Source organism: Galeopterus variegatus, unplaced genomic scaffold (genome assembly GCF_000696425.1).
Source record: "Galeopterus variegatus unplaced genomic scaffold, G_variegatus-3.0.2 Scaffold579, whole genome shotgun sequence".
Classification (NCBI taxonomy): Eukaryota; Metazoa; Chordata; class Mammalia; order Dermoptera; family Cynocephalidae; genus Galeopterus; species Galeopterus variegatus.
The window spans coordinates 272,522-294,916 of NW_007726690.1; the positions used below are offsets into that span (position 1 = coordinate 272,522).

Below are 22,395 nucleotides of genomic sequence, written 5' to 3' on the forward strand. Positions count from 1 at the left end.
GGGGCTGGCCCTGAACTCCTTTCTTTTGGGGTAAGATAACTAAAAAAAAAAAAAAAAAAAAGCTAAAGCTCTAATCTTGTTAATTCAATACAATAAAAACTAAGTTTTAAATCTGCCTTTTTAAAGTGATTTACACATCAGACTTATTTTAAAAATTATTTTGGCTTACATAAGGCATTCTACACACATTTCCAAGGCTTATAGTACTTTGGGGTTGAGGACTTTATGTACAAGAAGTGACATGTCATGATTTCCTAATGGTATTGATTGGAAACATGACAATTTTTTCTCTTGAAAAAATTAAATCATTTTTAAATGTTCAAAGAAACAAGTCTCAATACAAAGCTTTATTGATATTTTATTCATAAGATTTTCAAAAGTCATAAACAGCAAATATAAGAAAATTATAAGCCACATCCTGAATTTTTATCCCTTGAGGTTACCTTTGAGAATGGTGCTATAAGCATACAAACTATGTAGGTCCATATACGTTGAGCTTTAAAAGAAAGAATGTCTTCATAGCTCTAATTTCTGTCTTGAATGATTGTTTTCTCAATGAAAGCAATAGCTTAAAATGATCTGTTCCTAAATTTGACTTTTCTGGACAAAAAAATTGAGTTGATTCTTAACTTGTTTCTTACTAAAGGAAAGGACTTTGCCAACAATTGTTTTATCTCCAAACCAACCAATGTCTCTTTGTTAAATTTTTTATTTGGAAATAATTTCAAACATATAGGAACATTACAAAAATAAAACCTTTAAAAAACATGCATATATTCTTTACCTGGATTCACCAATTGTTAACATGTTCTCTTATTTTCTCTTTCTTGATAGATACATATATATTTTTTCTGAACTATTTGAGAGTAAGTTGCATTTGTTGTATTTCAGTGTATATTTCCTAAGAATAGGGATATTCTCTTACATAATCACAAATGCATCCCTTTTAATTGAATTTAAATAATAGGAGACAGCTTACCATCAGTAGTTTCATCACCTCCAAAACGCTGTCGGTAGAAGAGCATCAACTCAATGTTGTAGCATTTGTAGGTTACGACCAGTAGTACAAGGAGGAGAAAGATTGCTCCCAGGCCCCCTGCAAGCTCAATTTTGTAGATTAAATCTGGAGCAAACAGAAACAAACAGGAAAAGGTAATTAAATCAGCAACAATTGGAATTTTCCCATATTTCTAGTATGTAAGATGTACTACCAATTTTGCTTTTCTTTCCAAAAAGATTATTGCTTCATGCAGTGGCTTTGCTCTTAAAATGTTTGTATGAATCAAATTTTTGTTAAATTAACTCTCTTCTGAAGATTCAAATAATTTACTATTTAAAAAGGTAAGTCTTTCTGAAAGAAACAGTAACTCCCAATTTGTTTTGAAAACATCTAGATTTCACATATATACTTTTGCTTTAAGTGTATTTAAGGGAACTATCAAAGCTACTTTATTCTGGGTCCAGGGCCAATATTTTGTTGTTTGTGTTAAATTATTGGCTTAGCAAGATTACCATCTAGTACTTTTCAGGCCACAGGTCTTATTCTTCTATAGGAGAACAATATCATAAGATTACTTTCAGAATCAAATAAATCCTAATGAGTTTGCAGGATTTAACTGTTTCATTTAACCTCTGTAGTACACAATTCAATACAAGGTAAGCAGGAGAAATTAGCTTATCCATTTCCCCTGCTTATTTGAATAAATGACTATAATATGTATGTGATATAATATGCCCAGTGGAGCTAAATGAGAAAGAGAAATCCAGGCTCATCACATGGCCTCTTTGGCCAACACCAGGCTACCTGATAGCCTTAGGCTGATCCAGTGGGACTTCCCTGGAACAATTAAATCGACACATAATGGAAGGAGACATTATGTCTCCCAGATTCGGGGAATAGTGACTTACCAGTAGCTTAATTAATGATATTAACAAATCTAAATATTGTATCATCAAAAGGGTAAATGGTATCATGGAATTTAGAGAAATGGGAAGTCAGAGAAGAATTTATAATGTGAGTTTCGCAATGTCCAGAGGAGAAATGCTGAATCTGAGAAACACCAGACCAGAGACATAATTTCCACTGTGAGACAGGGACATCATTGGTCTAATCAAAATTAGATTTAAATTGCCTACAAGATTAGCTAACCTCCCTCTAATCTAATTCCATAATTACCAAGTGACTCTTTTATTACTAATTTAGGTTACCATATAACTAGAAACTGGGAAAAGGAGTGGCATTCTCGTTTGTACACCAGTTGCTTATAAGTTTGATTGGCATCAGTCGGTCTCCCTGGATGGATCAATTCTGGGGCACTGTCAAAATCAAATTGCTGACCATGACAGGCTGTCACTTTTGAGAATCAGATAGTCAACCTTTCTCTGAGAACGTCCCTTATCTCTATATAGGATTATTGCTTAAGAGAAATTAGTCAGGCTCAATATGACAGTTAAGATGCCTTTAGTGTGTTAATGTTTATAGAAAAGATAAGCATATAATATATATAAGTAATTACAAGTAATATATATTATAGATAAAATTTCAACCTGCCTATCATCTATTCTCTACATAAACCTTTAGGGCCAGAATTATTGGTCTAAATCTATAAATGAAGAATCTGAGACTCAGTAGGTTATGTCACATACCCAAGGTCATACATCTAAGAAGTAGCCAAAATGGGACTTATGCTCAGATCTCTTACTTTCAGTTCAAAGGTTTTTTTTTTTTTTTTTTTTTTTTAATACCACAGCTTTGTATACTCTAGGCTGGTAAGTGCCAACAGAAAGCCTTTTACCTGTTGTTCTTCCATAGCACTGTTGGTAGTGCTTCCTGACAACATGTGACTTGTGATTTTTAGCTCCTTCTGCCCTTTCATTTCCAAGGGAAGAAGGTAAACTACAATTCACCAGACAGAATGAAAGAACGGGGCAGATCTCAGACACTTCATTGGAGGGTACTGCAGAATCTTACAGCTGTAGCCAGGGAGGAAGGAGGGGCTCCCTGAAGTCCACTGTATGAAGAAAAGTGTTAGGTTTTGTGGGGAGAGAGGGATGGAAAGGAAGTGGAGTGAGAGAGGAGATTCTGGTGGCCAGACACAGCACAGCCAATCAGGAGAGTTATATAGTGGAAATGAAAAAAACGCAACTAAATGTCACTCTTTTTGAGAAAGGAAAAAGTAGGTAAGATGGAAAAAGGAAGAGAGTACGGCTGCTGTGAAGGGCAAAATATGTCAATAAGGAACATTTTGAGGGGACACATAATAAGTAGACTTAGGAATTTAGAATCTGTGTCTGTCCTGCCTACTGTATGACGTGGTCATTTTGAAAATTAAGTCACAAAATTTCAGGTAAAATAAAAAATTGCAACCACCTATTAGCTCTGCCTGCTGCCCTCTATACAGAAAGTGGCTCCGCAGGAACCATTGCCTACCTCTATGTGAGGAATAAAGTAGGCTTGCTTATGAGACCTCTGTAGGGCTACAAATCACAATTTTTTGCTTGTATTCTCACCACCTTACATCAATTATACATTATTAATAGCCAGTGTTAAACTGACAGACTAATATGATTTTCTTTGTTACTCTGAAAACTGACTTCTCTTTTATCTTAGAGCATTGATTGACTTCATTCAAAATATTTTTCCTGTTGTAAGATGTTCATTTTATACTGTAAATTTTTCTCGCTGTCTCTCTGTCTCTCTCTGGTCAGAACAGATTTCAACTGTTTTCAAAATCATTGAATGGGAATTTTTTCAGCAATTTCTATATTATTTACAGAGTAGAGTTGCTATTAGGTAGATGGAAAACCTCAGCTGAAGGAACAATTTGTGCTCCCAAGTAGCAGACAACTTTTTCAGTCCTAAATTTATGGAAGAAAACTGTGGTGTGAAAAGTACCTTTGTGGTTTTGGGGTCCATTTCATAAAAATGTCTTTGAAAGATATTATGTAATGTTGGATGTTTAAGTTGAAAACTATAGACCCAGGCCCTGAAACTCAACTAATATTCTTTGATTCAGCCTAGGCAGTCATATCAAAAGGGAAACATCTACCTTATAATCAGAGGGCAGAACTGCCATTACCCAAATGACACCTGGCTTTTCTTTTGTCTTTTGTTTTCAATTGCCACTTTCCATCTCAGCAGGATGTATACTTCTAGGGACATTTCCTGACTGAGAAGCTGAAAGTCATTTTATTTGGGCTGTGTCTTGTATACACTTCACAAGGATAGCAGTAGCCGGAAAGGCAAATGTTTATGGGATATAAGTTTTTCTAGGCACCCAAAGTGCAAATGTAGTTATTTTTAACCTTCTTAGTTTGAACCCAATTATTTATTCACTGTAAACACAGAGATTAGATATTATAGAATGGGACAAATAGCGGCTGAAGCCAAGGGACTGAAGAGAGAGAAGGCCAGGAATGTTTGAGCTTGTTCCTCTGACTTGGAAGATGTCAAGCAGATTTGGAGATCCCACCTGGGTTCTTCTGCCATGGTCTGAATGCTTCTGTTTCCCCAAAATTCATATGTTGAAACTTATCCACCAAGGTGATAGTATTTATTAAGAGGTAGAGTCTTTGGGAGGTGATTAGGTCATGAGGGCTGTGTACTCATGAATGGGATTAGTGCCCTTATAAAGAAAAAGGCTGGAGAGAGCCTGTTTTTCTCCTTTGTCATGTAAGGACAAATAGGAGGCAACTTCTATGAGTAATGGGCCCTTACAGGACACCAAATCTGCTGACATCTTGATTTTGGACTTTCCAGCCTCCAGAACTGTGAACAATATAATTCTGTTGTTTATATATTACCCAGTCTAAGGTATTTGGTTATAGCAGCCAAATAGATTAAAACTGAAATTAGTGCTTAGAAGTGAGGTGCTGCTATAACAAATACTTAAAGCTGTGGAAGCAACTTTGGAACTGGAACAGGTAGAGTTTTGAGGTACCTTGCCATAAAATGAGTCTTAAGAGCAATTCTGGTGAGGGCTCAGAAGAAGGAGAGAGCTGTAGAGAAAGTCTCAGTCTTTTTAGAGATTACTTAAGTGGTTGCAATCAGAATGTTGGAAGAAATATATGAACAGTAAAGACCATTCAGATAAAGACTCAGACAGAAATGAGGAATAGGCCCTCACCAGACAAGAATATGCTGGCACCTTGATCATGGACATCTCAGCTTCCAGAACTGTGAGCAATAAATTTCTGTTGTTTATAAATTACCCAGTCGATGGTGTTTTGTTATAATAATCTGAATGAACTAAAAAAGCTTCCTGTACAGGTTTGGGGGTCAGGGTGGAACAGCAGGACTTGGAATAAAGAGAGGGATTCAGTGATATGCCTCTGTTTTGTGGGAAAGGAAGTGTGTGCAGAGAAGCAGAAATAATTATAAGACTTTTTCTTTTAAGCCTAAGTTCAGACTCTTGGCCAAGTTCAGAGTCTTGGCTCACCAAAAAACCAAAATTAAAAAACAAACAAAAAAAAAAGAAAAAAAAAGGATAGACCTTATAGTGAAATGCAGTTGTAATTACTGGAAAATAGTTCATTAGGGAATAAGGAAGTGGTAGGTGCATGTAGAAGATGCATAGGTGAGGGGCATCTTGTTTTTACAATACCTAACCCTGTTAGTTGGATATAGTAGACATGAGTTTTTATTTTACAAAAAGCCTTTTCACTTTATGAAAAGATTGATCATATATTTCTTCTCCATAATGATCACTTAGGGCATTTTAAATGTTCAACTTACAGCTCATCAAGAAGTTATTATTCCATAAAACAAGCCATACTCATATTCCAGGTGAGAACACTGCATCTGTTGAGGCCAGGCTATACTGTGATAAAGCCTAAAAGTCCAGTTCCAAAGGAAATATCTGAAGTTCCTCAAGAGAAGCCATAGCTTGGTCTGACTAAAAAAGTGGGACAGGGCCAGAGTGATTCTTGCTCTTTTGGGGGGGTTCAACGATATTGTTGAGAGCTCCTCAGGAAACCAAGTGAAGGAATATTAACTGCATCATTTTGCAAAGCACAGTGAAAAATTTAACTGCTACCTAGAAGAGAGTGCAAACTGGTAAACCACAGGCCAAAAAATGGTTTCGTTGGACTATACAATGTTTCCAAAAGGTGAATACTAATATTTAAAAATCAAAAGATTTCATATATGATCTTCCAGCTTCACTTTAAAACTTTGATGCTCTAATATTTCTGGACCTACATTCCAGCAAGTATGGCAATAATCTTCTAAACAGATTGCTGGATGTCCCTTTAAAGCAAGGCTTGTTTTCTCTAGTCTGTGTTTTGTTTTATATAATATCCAGCCCTCTATTAAAAAAGAAATCTCGACGTCAGCCTGGCCCCTGAAGTCTTTGAGTTTTCAATCCTTTACCTTAGAAAGTAAAAATCTCTGAAAAGAGAAAATGTATTTAGGTAACCCAAGGCAGACATTTGTTAAGAAAAGTTCACAGAACAAATCCTCTCATTACTAATCCCTATATCTATTCCCCACCCCAGTGTGCTGGTCTTCTACCAAGAGAATTTGCATCCAAAACATATTTTTGAGCATTTATTATGTTTTATACACTAGAGATACATCAGTAAATAAGGCAAGAAAAGTCCCTGTTCTCATGGAGTTTCCATTCTAGTGCGGGGAAAGAAGACAAGAAGCAAACAAATATGTAATGTAATATCAAGTAGTGATAGATACAACAAAAAGAAATAGAGGCAAGTTAAAGAGAAAAGAAAATAAATGGTAATACTATGTTATGTAGGGCAACTAAGCAGAGACCTGTATGCAGTGAGGGAGTGAGTCACTGGGACAGCTGGGGGAAGAGTGTTCCAGGGAGAGGAAATAGCAAATGCAAAGGACCTAGGGCAGGACTGTGCTGTGAGCATGAGAAATAGACAGCAGGCTAGGGTGTACGATGTTTGAGGCAGATTGTGGTAGAAAGTAAGATCAGAATTAAGAACAGATTGTGTAGTGTCTTATAGGCCATGGTAAGTATTTGGGATTTTATTCTAAGTGTAATAGGGAAGGTTCTGTGATTGGATGGTTCCGATCAGGGAAATAACATGATCTGACATACTAAAAGGTTCCTTCTGGTAGTGTGATGAGAATAGACTGTGAGGGGCCCAAGGTGGAAGCAAGGAGACCAGTCAGCAGGCGATGGCAGGGAGCCAGGCAATAGGTGCTGGTGGCTCAGACAAGGGCGGGGGCAGTGAAGGTGGGGAAAGTGTTCAAAGTCTAGATAGGTTTTGAAAGTAGACCCATGGAATTTGGTGGTGGATTAGATATAGGATGTGAGTAGAGAAAAGAAAAAGTGAAGAATGACTCCAAGGATTTTTGCCTGAGCAATTAGAAGGATGATGATGGAGATCGAGAAGGGGATTGGAGGATCAGGTTTGTAGGAAGGATAAATTAGGAATCCTGGCTGGGAAAAACTAAGCGTGATATGCCTATAGGATCTCTGAGTGGAGTTGCTAAATAGGCAATTGGATATACAAGTCTGGAGTTCAGGTGAGAAGTCCAGGCTAGAGGTATAAATTTGGGAGTTGATGGCATATAAATGGTAAGCAAAACCATGAGATGGTGATTGAATGGAATCACCTAGAGGGAATGAGTGAGAAGAGGGGACCTGAACTCTGGGGAACTCCAATATTTAAATATCATGAAGATGAGGACAGATATTGTCAGTTATTCATGATTTAGACAGGTTTCCTTATAGAAGCCATGGGAGGTAGCTGAGTTTTACAGTGTGCCTCAGTTACTAGTGTCAGATTTTAGAAGTTTTAAGGGCTGCCTGTTATTGCTTTACTTGTTAAAGAGAAATGGATTTATTTTAAAACTCAGATAAGGCTATTTTGGACTCCACTGGCTGAAAGATAGGACTCCTATAGTTTTCCTTACAGCAGGTTTTTAAATGTAACATTATATAATGTGTGTAACTGTTTGTTTAATGTTTGTCTTTCTTTACACTCTCACCTCCCCAAATAAACTCCCCAAGGACTTGGGGATGTCTGTCAAATTGAGCACTCTCCAGCACCTAGCACAGTGCTTGTTACACTGAGTCCTCAATATTAAAAGAGAACTTTAATCATTCATTTGATCAGAATGGGTTCTAAGTGCCTATTAGTGACCAGACACTGCCCAAGTTATTGAGGATACAGAGACATAGCAACAGGTTCTGGTTGGAGGATCTCTGAGCCTGAAATAAGACACAGATGGACAAGAACAAAGTGATCCTTCCCACAGGGTATCTGTCTGGACATGATCAATGCCTACCCTTCACGTAGGTGGACTGTGCAAAGGAGAAATTATCCAAGTTCAGTATAATAACAAACACTGTTTAGGCATGATATAGTTTATATCCATTTTATCATTATCATTTGAACCTCACAGTGACTGCAAGATAAATACTATTACCCCTATTTTACAGATCAGGAAATTAAGGTTCACAGAGTCAAATCAGATAAATTAATTCTACTGAACCAGGTGGCTGAATCAGGTGTCTGAACCAGGATCTCTTGAACGTAGGTAGGTGTCGTGGCTTTACTTTCCATAGTAGAATCCTTTATAGTTAAATATTCCTTTATTTTAAGACAGAATCAAGTCTAACAGAGTAAGAAATGATTCTAGAGAAATAAAAGCATTGTTCTCAGAATAATGACACCTCCCTGCTTCATCAAGAGCTTCTGGTCATGGTCCAGTATTAGGGCTGGCTGGAAAATAGAAATTCCACCCTGGCCAGGAGATACAACTAGTGACCTTGCTGATTGAATCTGTACTATTGCTGTATAGCCTAGGCAACAAGAACACTGATTGAGAACATTCATTCTGTTACTTTTATAAAACCCTTGCCAGATGCACACATACAGAAAGTAGCCTTTCACAGAAATCAAGACTCATGGCAAGGTAAGGGCCAATTCAGAAGATACTCTAGCTGCTGAGATAGTTGTTCCTTTGTCTGCTTTTATCCCCTTCATCTGTGTATTTAGAGTTTCTTTTCTTTGCCCATTATATACGATTTCTGCCAAATCTTAAACCAACTCTAGAGAGGGATCTCCATAAATGCCAAATTATTTAGAAATATATGCACCTTCTAAAGGCCTGAATACCAGATTGCATCATAAAATGTAGTTTGTAATCTTTATGATAACAATTGTAAGAATATTATATAATACTATATATTATTTATATATAATTTTTGGTCAGGGAATAAAAAAGCAACTTTGTTTCTTATCCAATAATAATCTCTAGCATTTTATTTGAGTAATATAAGATATAAGAAGGTGAAATTTAGAGAAAATATTGTATGTCAATATATATCAAATTTTATGTAACACATATCCAAGGTACATTTTATCTCACCAGTTTTAAAGCATAACGATACTACATTTCATCTATCCACTTCCGAATTGTATTACAGGTCATAGGCCTTTTATATTACATGCACAGCAAGAGAGAGATTATTCCTTAAAAAGACAAAATGGTTAACAGAAGTTTATACCTAAATAATAAAATAAGGCCAGGAAACATATTTAACTTCAATAGTTACTGACAGCTAAATGAATCATAGTTATAGTTCTAAAAATAAATACCCTTTTTACGCAGCAGAACACTGGCATGTTTCCGTCCATTTCGGTTTTCTACATGGCAGGTGTAATTCGCCAGGTCAGCCTCCACCACTGAATCAAAAATGAGTGCCAACTCGACTTCTTTTTCTCCAAGATGCTCTTTGAGGAGCCTGAAATAAAGACAATATTCTTGGCTGAATTGTTTTAATTTGGGCAGAAAGCAGCCATGCAGAGGCTGCAGATGGTTGCGCAGCTCACACGTGTCTCTGGTGGGCACAGAGAATCCTGGGTGGGTATATGGGCAGGCTGGAAGTTCAACAAGAAAACACAAAAAATGGCTCTTAACCTGTAGATCTAATGAGAAAGTAAAGAAATGAGGAATTCACTCAGCAAAACAATATTAACATGACACTAGTCTGTGATAAACGAAGCCAATGTGACTTATGTGCCAAAAGGGTGGAGACATTGGGTTCCATATTCTAAACTGAGTTTATGAAAACTAATTGGGTTTTCCCATCATGGAATGTATGGGGAAAATCTGTAAGAGTATAGGTTTTGTGTTAGAGGTTAGAGTTTTGAAAGTAGTGAGGTAAAGGGGTAAAGAATGAGACCTTAATGATGGTTGCTCTATGAGAATTAAACTGAAGGTAGTTAGTAGATTTCTATCCCCAAACCTCATTGAGAAGGCTGTTCTCTGCTTTTCTCCTGCCAGTGGTTTGATGCAGTCATGTGCCCTGTGCCCTAATACCCCAACGATACTAACCACCCCCCATGGCCCTGCTCCTCCTTTGTCCTTCTGCCTTCTTCCCTTACATAAGAAACCCTGCCCTATGTGACATTTTCTCCAAGTCTTGTTTTTTGCTTTATCAAGTTAAGTTGCAAAGGGCTTTGAACAGCCAGGAGCAGGTGTTCTTCACAGAGGAGCTGAGTTGTCAGGATTGTTTCCTAAGTCTGTGCCTACTACTTCTTCAGAGAGTTACATTCCCATCAGTGAACAGCTACCTCTTGGGCGAGATGAAAGTAGGTACCCTACTGAGTTTTTTTTTCCCTATCTCCTGGCTTTGGCCAAAGAAGGAGCAAATTATGAGTCTACATGGTGGTAATCCTGCAGTTAAGTTCTGGGATAGGTTCTTAAATACATATATTTGCAAGCATGAAATATTCTAGATGAAGAGAAAGCCCCTCTGATTTACTGGCATTGAGTGTAAAGTAGAAAAAGATGACTGTTCTCAGAGAAAACTGGGCTCAAATATAGGCCTCCCACTTACAAGCTCAATCTGGGTCCTTACAAAGTTATTAACTCAATGGTTCCTTAATTTAACTCACCTTAAATTAGGAAAAATAATTACTATGCTTACTTTAACTTTGTTGTAAGAGTAAAATGAATTAAAGTGATTTGAAAAATAAATAGCAATAAGCACATGCAAAGGAAGACTATTAAACATAAACATTTCATTATCTTAAGGTAGATTGTTTCTATTTTGGCTCCTCAAAAACATCTGTATTTACCTTTGTTGACATTTAGGATTGGCCTGGCTTAATCTTTTCTAGCATCCCTTTGAGAGAAGGAAGGGCTTGAAGTTGGGTAGATGGAAAGGAATTCCTAGAATCTGAGAGTCTCCCATACTGAAATCTGAAGCCAAAATTATATTCCAAATACACATGATTTTAAAATTAACCATCTTTCTGTTCCCTTTCAACAACATACATACCTGAGAGTTGACAATACTGGCATTTGTAGCTCCAGTAAGTCTTCTTCTCCTGCTCTTTACATTTATGTATCATCACCAAACCAGACTAGTATAAGAATTTTCTTAACTGGACTTTTGAGGCTACATCTTACTGTTAGTCTTTCTATTAATTGTTTTTCTTCCTGACTAAAGTTGCAGTTTTCCCCTCTCTCTCCTCTCCCAACATGTACCTAACCAAGAAAAAATTGGGAGTTTACTGTCTTCGTGGTTTATATTAAATTTTACTCTCTCCATTTTCTCTCTGCTATTGGTAAAATCCACCACACTCAATTCTTTTAGCTCTGTGTAATTTGTGGAAGAATCCTGTGTAGTTCCAGAAGCTGCTTAGGCACCACAAATTCAGTTTGATTTAAAGCTTCATGTGGAGGGCAGCCACAGTCTCTGCCAGGCACGGGGCAGAAAGCTGATCCTGTTCTTCCCAACCAAGCCTTTTCCCTCTTCATTTCTAATGCAGTTTCCAAAAACAGCTCCTCACAGGCTGCAGAAAGAATCTGGAGAGAGGATTTGTAAAATGATCCTTGGTTCATCTATTAATATATATATGAGGTGTCTTAATTATCAGCTCTTAAAAATCTAAAGATGACTTGCTTTTCTGGAATTAAACAGCATGATGGTGTTTATGTCTACAAATCACTCTGCAGAGCAGTGATAATTCCTTTTCGAATATTGATATATAATAATCCATCAATGATTTTGTGCCAGTCCGTAATAAATGCCTAGCTCTGTGCTAGATATTTGGTGTGAGAAAATATAAATATTAAAAAACCTGGTTCTTGCTCCCAATAAGCTTTATTTATTTTTTTTAACTTGGCAACTTTATTTATTTATTTATTTATTTATTTATTTTTATTTTTATTTTTATTTTTGTCTTTTGTCTGTTTTTTCCGTGTCCGGCAACGGATCGCAACCCTCAGTGTTGCCCCCGTACCGGACCAGGGACCGGCAACGGGATTGCAAACCTCGGTGTTGCTCCCACGCCTCGCTCAGCCAGTGAGCGGGAGCCGGTCTGTATGTGGGATCCGAACCCTCGGGCGGCAGCGCTGCCGCGCCTCCCAAGCGGCGCACTATCCAGTGCGCCACTGGGCCGGCCCCTGCTTTATTTATTTATTTAATCAATATACAATGTAGTTGATTTTTGTGAAGACAAGACATATAATTTTTTTTGAAAAAAAAAAAGCATGGGTGTACAGTCATACTTCCAACAGCACTTTAAGGAAGAGACAGACTATTGTTGACTGAATAGCTAGAAAAGACATTAGAAATCTCTGGCTAGACAAAAGAAAGAAGGGAAGGCTTTCCAGAAGGGAAAATAGGAGCAGATTTTTGCAGAATGTGTGAAAGGGATAAGCTAAAGAGACTGGTTTCAGAATGGAGGATACAGGTGAGAGAATCCTGAAATATACTCATACAGTTGTCCCTCAGATACCAATATCTGTGATGCTCAAATCTCTGATATAAAATGGCACAATATTTGCGTATAACCTATGCAATCCTCTCATATACTTTAAATCATATCTAGATTATTTATAATATTTAATAAAATGTAAATACTATGCAAATAGTTGTTATACTGTATTGTTTAGGGAATAATTACAAGGAAAAAAGTCTGTACATACTCAGTACAGACGCAGGTTTTTTTCTGAATATTCTTAATCTGCAGTCAGTTGAATACATGGATGTGAAACACATGGATAGAAAGGGCCAACTGTATTTCAAATGACCTCAGAAGTATCCCATTCCAAGGGCTAACATTTTTTGAGGGGGTGGTAAGAACCACATATATTTTAAATTTACTTTTCAACAGCTTTTTTGAGGTATAATTGATAAACAAAAAACTGTACATATTTAATGTATACAATTTGATGAATTTGGACAGATGCTTATACCCATGGGGGAAGGGGGTTAACCAAAGTGGTCCAAGGATTAACATCTAAGGTAAGATATATGTAGCAGTGAACACTGGCAAAATAAAAGATAATCATTTTCAAGTGACATAAATTACTATTTTCAAAAGTTTTATTTAGTTAGGATCTATTATTACAAAGTGATACTAGAAAGAGTTTGGAAACTGTTACTGTCATCCTCACAATAACAACAAAAAAGCCAAACAAACAGAAAATTATCAACTCTTCTTAGATCTATTAAAGAACTGAAGTCACAGGGCAAACTCCTGCCCCCAAAACTTGAGAGAGGAAAATACTTAGAAACACAGTGTACTGGGATCAGAATGCCAGGAGCAGGAGCCAGTACCTGTAAGAATACTTAAATCAAAATTGATGAATTTCTGGAGGCCCATTATGGACTAGCTTGGGAGGTAAAAACTCCATGGAACCTAACCTAATCTTAAGGAGACCCCCGACTTCTGTGAGTTTTGCCTACAGAAGCACTACCAGGATCTCAATGTAAAAATCAGATATAAGTGTCCATATGCTTCTGGCAGGGGGAAAGGAAAATTAACCACTTAAAAATGAGTCCAGAAAGCTCTATTGTCCTTTAAAAAAGCTGCCCTGGAGGGAAACTATTTTATCACAGCCTAAACTACTTAGGTTTTACAAAAACCTACCCTATATAGGAGAAAGAAAATAGCCAATTCCAGACCCCTCTAGCTTTTCTGTCTTACCTAAAGAGAGGGGTGGAAGGTAAGAAACACTTATGAAGGTAACAACCCAGTGACGTGGCTCACTAAGTAACTGAGACCTCATCATAAAATTAGGAAGTGCTTACCACCACATTAACAAGGCTCCTGTATAATAACAAGATATTTTAGCTGGAAAAAAAACTGCAAAGTTCAGAACCTATTTAAAAAGCAGTCTCTGAGAAAACCCGAAGAAAACAGTGGAGACAAAAACAAGGGCAGTAGAGGATATTTTAGCCTCTGACACCTACAGCTATAGAAAATGGTAAACACAGCCTCTCAGACAGATACATATAAAATGTAAAGATCTATTTACCTCAGTTTCTTGTACCCAATACCTCATATCTGGTTTTCAATTAAAAAAAAATACAAGTCATGCTAAAAAAAAAGCAAAACAAATACAAACTAAGCAACACAAAAAAATAACACCCACAGTTTGAAGAGAAAAAGAAAGCATCAGAACCAGACTCAGATAAGGCAGAAATATTGGCATTATCAGAATGAGAATATAAGACAACTATGATTAATATGTCAAGGACTTTTATGGAAAAACTAGAAAATATACATCAATAGAGTATGTAACCAAAGAGATGTAACCAGAGTAATGTAACCAGAGAGATGGAAACTGAAAGAAGGAATCAAAAGGAAAATCTACAAATCAAAACACTGTAACAGAAATGAAGAATAACTGACTGAACACAGCCAAAGAAAGAATCAGTGGGCTTGAAGATGTCAGTACAAACTTCCTAAACTGAAGTGTAAAGAGAAAAAAAGAATAAAAAAGAGTATAACAAAATATCCAAGAACTGCTCCATTGGTCTAAGTGTCTGTTTTTATGCCAGTACCATGCTATTTTGGTTACTGTTGCTTTGTAGTATAATTTGAAGTCAGGTAATGTAATGCCTCCTGCTTTACTCAGGATTGTTTTGGCTATTCAAGGTCTTTTGTTGTTACATATGAATGTTAAGATTGCTTTTTCTATTTCTGTGAAGAATATCATTGGCAATTTGATAGGTATTACACTGAATCTGTGGATCGCTCTGGGTAGTAAGGACATTTTCACAACATTGATCCTACCAATCCATGAGCATAGAATGTCTTTCTACTTTTTTGTGTGATCTTTTGTTTCTTTCACCAGTGTTTTATAGTTTTCATTGTAGAGATCTTTCACATCCTTGGTTAGATTTATTCCTAGGTATTTTTATTTTATTTTTGGTACCTATGGTAAATTAAATTGTTTTCTTGATTTCTTTTTCTGCTAGTTTGTTGGTGATATATAGAAACGCTACTGACTTTTGTATATTGATTTAATATACTGTAACTTTACTGAATTTGTTTTTCAGCTCTAAGAATTTTTTGGTAAAATCTTTAGGTTTTTCTCTATATAAGATCATGTTATCTGCAAACAGGGACAATTCAACTGTGTCTTTTCCAGTTTGGATGCCCTTTGTTCCTTTCTCTTGTCAGAATAGAAACCCCAGAAATAAATGCATGTACTTACAGCCAATTGATCTTTGATAGAGGCTCTAAAAACACACACTGAGGAAAGGACAGCCTCTTCAATAAATTGTGCTGTGAAAAGTGAATATCCATGAGTAGAAGAATAAGACTAGACCCCTATCTCTCACCATATACAAAAATCAACTCAAAATGGATTAAAGACTTAAACATAAGACCTGAGACTATAAAACTTCTAGAAGAAAACACAGGAGAAATAGTCCAGTACATAGGACCAGGCAAAGATTTTATGAATAAGACCTCAAAATCACAGGCAACAAAAGAAAAATTAAACAGATGGCATTATATCAAACTAAGAACCTTCTGCCTGGTAAAGGAAACAGGCAACATAGCAAAGAGACAACCTACAGGATGGGAGAAAATATTTGCAAAGTATGCATCCAACAAGGGGCTAATTTCCAGGATATACAATGAACTCAAACAACTCAATAGTAAAAAACCAAATAACCTAATTTAAAAATGAGCAAGGGAGCTTATATACATTTCTCAAAAGAAGACATACAAGTGGGCAACAATTATATGAAAAAATGCTCAACATCACTAATCACCAGGGAAATGCAAGTCAAAACCACACTGAGATACCATCTCACTCCAGTTACACTGGCTATTATTGATAATACAGAAAATAACAAATACAGATGAGGATGTGCAGAAAGGGGAACCCTTATATATTGTTGGTGGAATTGTAAATTAGTACAGCCATTATGGAAAACAGTATGGAGATTTCTCAAACAATTTCAGACAGAACTATCATGTAACCAAAAACTCCCACTAATGGGTATATACCCGAAGGAATGCATCATGTCAGAGGGGTACCTGCACCCCCATGTTTATTGCAGCTCTGTTCACAATAGTGAAGATGTAGAACCATGATAAAGAACCAAGATAAAGAAAATGTGGTATCTATTTACATTGGAATACTACTCAACCATAAAAAAAGAATGAAATTCTGCCATTCTCAGCAACATGTATGAGCTTGGATAAAATTACGTTAAGTGAAATAAGCCAGGCAGAAAAAGAGAAATGCCATGTGTTTTCACTCATATGTGGGAGCTAAAAAAAAAAGTAACTAAATAATAATAATAAGTCAACCTGTTAAAAGGAGAAAGAATTATGTTTATTAGAGGTGGGAAGGGGGAGAGAGGAGGAACAATAGTGATAGGTTGATTAATGGACACAAAAGTACAGAGATAGAAAAAATAAGCCCTACTGGTTTACAGTCAACCCAGAAATCTACAACCAATAATGTTTTACTGCATGTAACCAGGTGACTAGAAGATAGGGGATCAAAATAGACACACACACATCACAAAGAAATGATTAAATTTGTAATGATGAATAGGTTCATTACTCTGAATAGATCAACACATATTTTATACATGTGTTGACTGATTTTATACATGTATAACTTTTTATAACATTTATAACTTTTTGTACATATATTATACATGATTGTATACATGTATTGTGACATGATTTTATACATGTATAACTCTGTAACCCATAAATATGTACAATAAATGTTTCAATACAAAATTAAAAAAAATAAAAAAATCCAAGAACTTAGGAACAATTGTAAAAAGAGTAACATACATGTAATGAAAACACTAGAAAGAGAAGAAAGAAACAATAGAAATATTTTAAGTAAAAATACCTGAGAATTTTCCAAAATTAATGACAGACACCAAACCACAGATTCAGGAAAATCAAAGAGCAGGACACAGAATAAATACCAGAAAACCTAAACCTAGGCATATTATGTTTTATCTGTAAAAAGTCAAAGACAAAGAAAATGAAAGAGGCCAAAGGGAAAAACACCTTACCTATAGAGGAACAAGAATAAGAAATACATTATACTTCTCTTTAGAAGCCATGTAAACAGAAGAAAGTGGAGTGAATGTATAAGGTGTTAGAAGAAAATAATCACCACCCTAGAATGCTGTATTCAGCTAAATTACCATTCAAAAGTAAAGAAGAAATAAAGACTTTCTCATACAAAAACTGAGGGAACTTGTCTCCAGTAGACATGTCTTACAAAAAATGTTAAAATAAGATCTTCATAGAAAATGAAAATAATATGTCAGAAATTTATATCTACATAAAGAAAGAAAGTATTAGAGCAGGAATAAATGAAGATAAAATAAAATCTTATAGTTTTCTCATTCTTAATTGATCTAACAGGGAACAGTGTGTTCAAAATAACAGCAATGTATTTGGTGATTATAGCTGATAGATAGGCAAAATTAATGACAGCAATGTTACAAGAGAAAGAATGGAGGAATTGTTTATACTCTGATATAAAGTACCAGCATCACCTATGAAGTGGTGTAGTATTATTTGAAAGTGGACTTGGATTAGTTATAAATCTATATTGCAAACTCTAGGGCCACAACTAAATTTTTTAAAGTATAATTGATATGCTAAGAGAGGATGGAAAATCGAATAATATACTCAGTTAAAATTGGAGAGGGCAGAAAAAGAGTGGAAGATAAAAAAGGAAACAAAGAACAAGAGCAATAAATAGAAAATTATTACCAATATAGTAGATGTTTAACCAACTGTATTAATAATCACTTTAAATGTGAATGGTATAAACAAAACAATTAAAAGACAGATTGTCAAATGTAAAAACAAGACCCAACTCTATGTTGTTTATAAGAAGACCACTTTAAATATAAAAACAGAGATGGGTTAAAAACAAAAGTACAGAGAAAGATATTCCATGTTAATAATAATAAACTGGAATAGCTATGTATTAATTTCAGACAAAGCAGACTGCAGAGCAATGAAAATTGCTAGGGATATAAAGGGGCATTTAATGATAAAGGGTTACATTTTAAAAACACACAATAACCCTTACCCTTTATGCATCTACAGAGTGTCAAAATACATGAGGTAAAAAAATGATAGAACTACAAAGTGAAATAAACCCACTATTATAGTTGGAGACGTCAAAACCCCTCTATCAGTAATAGCAGGCAGAAAACCAGCAAGGATATTGTTGAACTGATCAGAATCATTGACCAACAGGATCTAATTGACATTTATTGAATACTTCATCTAATAATAGCAGGTTACACATTCTTCTCAAGCTTACATTGAACATTCACCAAAACAGACCACATTGTAGGCCATAAAACATACGTTAACAAATTTAAAATAATAAAAATATACTCTCAGACCATAATAGAATTGAAATAGAAATCAATAACATAAAGATAGCTGTGAAATTCTAAATTATTTGGAGATCAAGCAATATACTTCTAAAAAATATGTAGGTCAAAGAGGAACACTTAAAAGAACTTTGAATACATATAAAAATAAATTAAAGTGAAAATACCACCTATCAGTTTTTTTGGGGGGAGCAGTGCTTAGACAGAAATTTATAGCAGCAAATGCATGTATTAGAAAAGAAGAAAGACCTTAAGTCAATAATCTAAGATTCTATCTTAGGAAACTAGAAAAAAAATGAAACAAATTTAAAGTAAGCACAGGAAAAGAAATGATAAAAATTAGGGCAGATATCAATAAAATTAAAAACAGGAAAACAATAGAGACAATCAACAAAACCCAAAGCTACTTCTTTGAAAAATATCAATAAGACTGATGAACCTTTAGTCAGAGTCAAGGAAATAAATGACACAAATTTCTAAATTATAAAATTCAGGAATTAAAGAAGGACCATATTACTGATACCATTGATATTAAAGGATAATAAAGGGTTAATATAAAGTACTAAGTCCACAAAATTGATAACTTAAGATGACATTCTTTGCAAGACACAATCTATCAAAACTCACAAAAGGAGAAATAGATACCTGAATAGGTCAATATTTATTAAAGAATTTGAATTGATAATTAATAAACCTTTCAAAGCAGAAGTCATCAGGCCCAGATGGGTTCACCGTGTTTCACAAACATTGAAATGATAGTAATTCTTACAAACTGTTCTAGAAAACAGAAGCACAGTAAGTACTTGCTAACTCATTCCTTGAAGCCAGCATTACTGTAACACCCAAACAAAGACACTACAAGAAAGGAAAAGTAAAGGCTAATGTCTCTCATGAACAGAGATGCAAAAATCCTCAACAAAATATTAGAAAATCAAATCCAACAATGTATGAAAAGAATCATACACAATGACCAATTAAGATTTATCCCAGGTATACAAGGCTGGCTCAATATTTGAAAACAAATTAATATAATTCATCATATCAACAGGCTAAAGAGGAAAAATAATGTGATCATATCAGTAGATGCTGAAAAATCATTTGACCAAACCCAACACCCATTCATGATAAAAACTTTCAGAAAACTAGAAATAGAGGGAAACTTACTCACTTTGATAAGGAACATCTAGAAAAAACCTACAACTAACATACTTCATAGTGAGAAACTGAATGCTTTCTCTCTGCGATCAGAAACAAGGCAAAGCTGTCCTTTCTCTCACTACTCCTCCTCAACACCATATAAACATCTTAATGTAATATGACAAGAAAATAACATAGAAGGTATACACATTCTTAAGGAAGAAATAAATATTCTTAAGGAAGAATAAACTCACAGATGACATGATTGTGGTTTTCTATGTAGAAAATCCCAAAGTATCAATGAAAATTTCCTCAAACTAATAAGCAATTACAGCAAGGTTGCGGGACATAAGTTAGCATACAAGAGTCAATTGCTTTACTATATTCCAGCTATGAGCAATTGAAACTGGAAATTAAAAGCACAGCATCATTTATGTTAGCACCAAAAAAATTGAAATACTTATGTATAAATTAACAAATTTAACAAATTGTGCACAAGATCTGTGAGGAAAACTACAAAATGTCATGAAAGATATCTAGATCTTGAAAAAAAGAAATCAAGTTATAAATAAATGGAGAGATATTTCACATTAATGGATAGGAAGTCTCAATATTGTTAAGATGTCATTTTTCTCCAACATGATGTATAGATTTTTAAAAATCCCAATAAAAAATTCAGGAAATTATTTTATGATTATTGATAAACTGATAGTAAAACTTATAAAGAATGGCAAGATACCCAGAATAACTCTCTATTGAAAAAGAAAATTCAGAGGAATGACACTACTTGACTTTAAGACTTACTATAAAGCTGCATTAATTAAGACAGTGAGGTATTGTCAAAATAATAGACAAATAGATCAATGAAATAGAATAAAGTGCGTAGAAATAGACCAACATATATTGAACCCAAATTTAGTGAACTGATCAATGACAAAAGAGCAAAGGCAGTTCAGTGGAGAAATGATAGTCTTTTCAACAAGTGGTGCTAGAACTTGACATCCACATGCCAAAAAAAAAAAAAAAAATGAATGTAGATACAGCACAGACCTTAAACTTTCCACAAAAATTAACTGAAAATGAATCATAGATCAAAATGTAAAGCACTAAACTATATAACTTTTAGAAGATTATATAAGAGAAAATCTAGATGATCTTGAGTTTAATGACAAATTTCTAAATATAACAGCAAAGGTGTCCATAAAAGAAAAAAATTGATGTTAGACTTCATTAAAATTAAAACCATCTATTCTGTGAAAGACTGTTGAAGAGAATGAAAAGACAAGCAATAGGGTGTGAGAAAATATATGCAAAACACAGTTGTTAACATATTTGTCTGTTTTGGTGTACAAAATTTACAAAGACCTCTTTAAACTCAACAATAAGAAAATTAACAACCCAATTAAAAAGTGGGCAAAAATATGAACATAAACTCCACCAAAAAAGTTATATGGATAGCAAATTCACATCTGAATACATGTTCAACATCATATGTCTTTAGGAAATTTAAAATTAAGACAATGACATACACTACACACCTATTAGAAGACTAAAATCCAATATACTGACAAGACCAAATGTTGGTGAAAATGTGGAACAAAAGGAACTCTCATTCATTGCTGGTGGAAATGCAGAATTGTACAGCCACTTGAAAGATGTTTTGGCAGTCTCTTACAAAGCTAAACTTCATCTTGCCATATGATCCATCAATTACACTTTTTATATCTACACAAAAACCTGCAGACAAGTGTGTATAGCAGTTTTATTCATAATTGTCAAAACTTGGAAGCAACCACGAGGTAATTCAATAGGTGAATGGACAAACAACTGTGGCACATCTATACAATAGAATATTACTCAGTGATAAAGGGAAACGAGCTATCAAGCCACAAAAAGACATGGAGGAACTTTAAATGCATATTACTAAGTGAAAAACAAGTTTGAAAAGGTTTCATACTGAATGATTTTAACCATACGACATTCAGGAAAAGGCAAAATTACAGGGATACTAAAAAGACCATTGGTTACCATAGGTTTGAGGGGAGAGAGGGAGAGATGAATAGGTAGAGGACAGGGGAATTCTAGGACAGTAAAACTATGTCATATGATACTGTAATGGTGGACACATGATGTTATGCATTTGTTAAAAACACATGGAACTGTATAACACAAAGAGTGAATCCTCATATAAACTATGGGCTTTAGCTAATAATAATACATCAGCAGGGTTTCATCAATTGTAACAAATGTACCCCACTAGTGCAAGATGTTAATAATAGGTGAAAATGGGAGGAGGGACAAAGGAGGTGTATGGGAACTCTGTACATTATGCTCATATTATTTATTATGGTAAAAAAACACATAACATAAATGTACTCTCTTATCTGCTCAACTTTTTTGTAAACCTAAAACTGTAAGAAATAAAGCCTATTAAATACAATACAACACACACACACACACACACACACACACACACATACATATATAACTCTCCTTTGTCTTTTCAAAAAGTGTTTTACTAGAGCTACTTCTTCAGGGCATGCTTGAGCCTTAATTTTTGTATCATCAACAATTAGCATAGTGTTGTTGGCATCATGGGAACTCAATAGAAGCACACTGAATAAAT

General features: G+C 35.0%; 1 protein-coding gene across 1 annotated transcript in view; it reads right to left on the bottom strand.

Moving 5' to 3' along the window:
• Positions 1-22,395, bottom strand: part of IL1RAPL2 (interleukin 1 receptor accessory protein-like 2) — a 55,351-nt gene that overhangs the window by 21,168 nt on the left and 11,788 nt on the right. The window contains exons 2-3 of the mRNA XM_008570194.1: positions 9,580-9,725; positions 980-1,123 (exon numbers count right to left, since the gene is read on the bottom strand). Coding sequence (XP_008568416.1) covers positions 980-1,123; positions 9,580-9,725 — 290 coding nt within the window. The remainder of the gene's footprint in view (positions 1-979; positions 1,124-9,579; positions 9,726-22,395) is intronic.